This window comes from Meleagris gallopavo, chromosome 29 (genome assembly GCF_905368555.1).
Source record: "Meleagris gallopavo chromosome 29, MGAL_WU_HG_1.1, whole genome shotgun sequence".
In the NCBI taxonomy this organism is placed as follows: Eukaryota; Metazoa; Chordata; class Aves; order Galliformes; family Phasianidae; genus Meleagris; species Meleagris gallopavo.
Window position 1 is genome coordinate 1972559 of NC_139432.1, and position 4542 is coordinate 1977100.

The following is a 4542-nucleotide window of genomic DNA, read 5'->3' on the forward strand; positions in this document are numbered from 1 at the left end:
TGATGATCCCACGAAGGTCCATGTTTCCTGCAGACTCCAGTCACAAAGAATGCCATCTAGGTGGGCAGAAGACTTGGCACTGGGCAAGAGGCCTCATGCTGTCATACTCTGAACCATCACTAAGGTGATGAAGGATGCACTGGATTCCTCGTTGCCATGGCAACTGGATGCCCCATACTGCACAGCCAGGCAGGATGCTCTGTTCTCCATGCTTCTGGCCAGACATTGGAGCACCTGGGCTGCTGGGGACCATGGGGATCCTGACCTTGGTCCTTTGGAGCTGCTCAGGTAAATGGATAGCACGGAGGTGGATTTATTCTGCTCTGACTCTTGGGAGAGGAGAACACAGTGAGGTGAGAACCCCCTGCACTGAGCACTGCCCCTCTGTTCACTCCTAGGACAGCCAGCATTCCTGTCTGAGGACCCACCTGCCCGCTCTACCTGGGAGTACCATGGGGGTGAGATCTCCAAGCCCTCCTGCAGGAATTCCCTGACCCTTCCAGGGGTCTCCTTCCTGGGTTGAACAGCCACCCCTCCCAGCCCACGTTCAGACTTCTGATGAGAGGAACCTCTCCCCACTGCCTGCTCTGCCAACAACCCGGGCAGAGGATGTGGCATCCCAAGTTACAGTCAGCAGAGCTATCCCAGTCTGACTCTGTCTTCTCTATCAGCTCTGGCCTCACTTCTTGCCATTTATTCCTTCAGCTCCTGGTATTTAATTTGCTCTAACCCCACAAGCATCCTCAGGTCTCCCTCCAGTATGGTCCTCCATGGAATTGGGTCCATTCAGATCTCCCACAGGTTCTCAAAGGATTTCAGATCCTCCTCTCTCCTCATTCCCACGTCTGTTTCTTCTCAATGCCCTGAAACACCTGAAACATGCTCCAGCTCTTGCTTCTCTTTCTCTGGCTTAGGTGACGTCTTCATCCACATGGACAGCAGCCTATATTCATTGCCCTGCAGCACGATTGAGCTGGAGGTGGCCAATCCCACCTACCAGTGGGTGCGGGACAGTCCAGGTAAGGTCCTCACTCCCCTCAGCCACAATGGGCTCTGCTACTGTGAGGCAAGAGAGGGGTAGAAGGGGAAAGAGCTGTGCAAAGTTCTGTGGAGCAAATGAGGAGCAAGTAAGGGCTGGGACCTCGCGAGATTGCGTGTGTTGGAGGTCCTGACAGGTTTCATTAGGAATATTTTCAGGCTTTCGGATGTGTCTTTTATAGACAGGGTTATCTCTAGCAGAGGAGAGAGCACTGGTGAATCTAAATTTCTTCCTCCTTACTCTTCAACACCTCATCAGAGAAGGAAGGGAACGAGCAGCTTTGGGAGTTCTTGTAGAGTCTTTGTTGTGGTTTGAGGAGGGTAACCCTAGGACAGCCCAGGAGAACATGGCACAGCCACCCAGGGACTGGGACAGCTCAGCACAGCTCCTGGAGATCTCTCAACCCCTCAATTTCCTGCACTAGACCCCAAGCTGCTCTCAGTCACTGAAGAAGGACATCTCCTGTTCCAGAACTTCCAAGCAGCTGACAGTGGGAACTACTCCTGCACCATGTCCTACACAGAGCATGGGCTCCCTGTGTTCCAAACTTTCCACTACAGAGTGTTTGGTGAGTCCTATGCTAAAAAGCAGGAGGGCAACACAGTGAGGGCAGGAGGGGTGGAGGAGCCATGGAGGGAGAGGAGAGAGCTCAGCTCTCTGGTTGAGGGAGTTCCCTCTAGACAAGGAGGAAGAATCAGACACATTTAGGGCTTTTTCCTATAGGCTACCATGTGCTTGGAGGCCTGGAGGTTTTGCTGATCTTCCATAGCAAGCTCTGTGAAAACGAGTGGACCAAGATGTTCCTGTGGGATTTACAGGAGAGGCTGAAGCAGCTGGAGGTTGAGCAGCATTGCAAAATCCATCCCGAGACCACCGCCTGCTTCCCCTCAGCCGACAATTCTTCGAATGAGTTTGTTGTCCAAGTACATCTAGAAGGTAAATAAGCTCTGTGGCTTCTGAAATTACGCATTCTTGCGAGAAAGAGATGGCTAAATTTTAGAGGTGTTCAGGGCTTTGCCAGCCTCCTACTGGAGCTGCAGCAGCCTGAGCTGTGCTGATGACTCTCTGTACTGTAGTATCCTTCTTCGGGCCCAATTGGGATGAACAATGCAAACCCCAAGGTGTGGAGGTGGACACATACTGCTACCGCAAAACAGTCCAGCAGAGCCTCGAAAAGGTGAGCCCTGGAACCACTGCAACTGCTGTAGTGTAGAGGACCTCTGCAGCAAGGGTTCAGCTCCTCTCTCGATCCCCTCCCCAGGTCCAGCCTGCCATTAGCAAATTCTTCACGGAGCACATAACCTTCCACATCACTGGGCCTGATATCTCCAGAATTGTCTTCACCACTGCGTTTGTTGGCTTCCTGGAGATCAAGAAGTGCAGCAAGGGCTACGGGCAGACCAAGCAACTGCGAAAATGTCTCGAGTGTTGCAGTGAGCCAAGAGTCCGCCACCCTTTTTGATTTTCCCTCTGCTTTCCAGCCCTGCTTGCCCCTTCCCCTTCTCATGCAAATCTCTGTCTCTGGGTCTTTGCTGCTCCTTCTATGCACACTGAGCCTGGGGAAAGTGCTATAAGGGATAATTCCGAGCCATAAATCATTAGGGATTGTTTTTTTTTGACTCTTGTTTGAGTATATCTGTATACTTTTCTGAGCAGCTGGTGTTGCTGCTCAGAAAGAACTTTCTTTGTGTTCTCTCCTCAGTTGTATGCCCACCAGGGACATTCAGCCCTCCTACAAATAGGCAGTGCTCACCATGCCCCATGGGAACCTACAGTATGAGCTACGGGAGGGCATTTTGCACTCACTGCAAGGATGGCATGATCACCCGGGGACTGGGTGCCAGATCCACGACAGACTGCATGAAGGAGGAAAGGACCAAGCAGGGTACATCTATTTGCTGCTGGAGCAGGGCAGGGCGGGGACTAGATGGCTCAATGCAGGGCAGGCAATGTAGTGGGACCCCAGAGCAGATGCCCAGATATGTTGGCCACGGCAACTTCTACTGACCTTAAAGTTCCCTTTGGAAACAGGAAACTACTGTCTCTTCCATCATTATCTCTGAGGAGACCCCATCTTCCTCACTGCCCCTCTCACCGGGCTCTGAGCAATCGGATCTCCCTTCACCTTGCTGTTCCCAACTTCCCTTTGAGCTCTGCTAACTTCACTGCTAGGAGTACTGTAGGTCCCATCATCTCTGCTACTTGGGGAGACTAACACCAGGGTTGTTCCCAGAGCTTGCACCAATGGGACTTCTCCCTTTGAGGTAAATCAATCCATTTCTCTTTCTCTTCAGTTGACACCATCATTCGCAAGATCCCGCTTCTGATCCTCATCATCTTGCCACTAGTAATAGGCACCAACATGCTCTTCATCTTGTAAGTCTCCTTCTCTCAATATGAGGTATTTTGAGTCATTCTGTTGCTTTTGGTTCCCCAGCTCTATGTTACTCTTTGTAACAGATGGAGTTCCTGAGCCCATCACCGTGACACCAGCAAAAGACAGCATGCTAATACAGGGGTGCAGAATACCTGTAGAGGGGATAACCATTGGCAGCAGTTTACAGAGCCTCATAGAATCATAGAATGGTTTGGGTTGGAAGGGACTTCTAAGATCATCTAATTCCAACCCCCTGCTAAAGGAGGCTGTTGGATATGGCCCTGGGGAATCCTGGCCCTGAGAGTGGTGCTGGGTGGCTGCATGGCTCTGCTGCTGGTTCCTGGCATGGGGATCCCATTCTTCACTCTGGATCTCTGTCTTTTTGTAGTGCCTCTTGCTACTGGTACCGAGAGTACCAGCTGTCATCACCAGTGACTTCCAAGATGGCAGAAATCACCAAGTCAGTGAAGACAATGACCAAGTTCTGTGGGATCTTCAGGCAGAGCCCTCAGGCTAGCCCTTCTGCTGCAGCTCTCAGCATCACCAGCGAAACTGACACATCTCAGGAGGGTGAAGAGGAGTCCTTGCATGGAGAACTCACCCCTCCCAAGACCCCAAGCCTTGCTGCTGTGAGTGATGACACACCTGCTGTGCTGGAACTGGAGGACAAAACTTCAGTTTTTGAGATTCCCTCCACAAATGCAGGCCAACATCATTGAGGGAGAACATCCTTACAGCTTTCTGCGTATGCCTCCACCCAGTCCACACAGGCTAACATATCCAGCAATGAAGAAGAGGGACACATTTCTCCTCATTTAATTTGTCTTTGCAAATTGTTCTGATTACAACTATCCCCTTTGCTATAAGTATTGGCTTTTATTCAGATCTCTCTTTGACACTGGATGTGCCAGACACAGAGAGACATGGAGGTTACAAAAGGGGAACCTAGCATACAGATTGAGGAACTCTTTGTCTTTACTCCTATGAAGCATCCTTCCCCAGGCAGGGAGCCAGACTTGTACCTTGCACTCAGCTTTCTTTCTTTACCCCTTGTAAAATCCAAATTATTTGCTGGCATCAATGTTACATGGCTTAGGATAGGAGAAAGCTCAGCCTCAGATCTCTT

General features: G+C 50.8%; 1 protein-coding gene across 1 annotated transcript; it reads left to right on the plus strand.

The window, feature by feature from the left end:
- Positions 1-251: 251 nt before the first annotated feature.
- On the plus strand, positions 252-4135 carry LOC109371099 (zona pellucida-binding protein 2-like). The gene is made up of 10 exons (XM_019623359.2): positions 252-288; positions 399-458; positions 915-1019; positions 1464-1607; positions 1763-1975; positions 2116-2216; positions 2301-2472; positions 2742-2924; positions 3334-3415; positions 3805-4135. Exons 1-10 carry the CDS (start codon positions 252-254, stop codon positions 4133-4135), a joined length of 1428 nt encoding a protein of 475 aa, XP_019478904.2.
- Positions 4136-4542: the final 407 nt, after the last annotated feature.

Bases quoted from the DNA above. Each gene is read 5' to 3' on its own strand.
- LOC109371099 (XM_019623359.2), top strand. From the start codon at position 252: ATGGGGATCCTGACCTTGGTCCTTTGGAGCTGCTCAG. The intron at 289-398 runs GTAAATGGATAG...GTTCACTCCTAG, and splicing joins GGTCCTTTGGAGCTGCTCAG to GACAGCCAGCATTCCTGTCT. The intron at 2,925-3,333 runs GTACATCTATTT...CTTTCTCTTCAG, and splicing joins GGAGGAAAGGACCAAGCAGG to TTGACACCATCATTCGCAAG.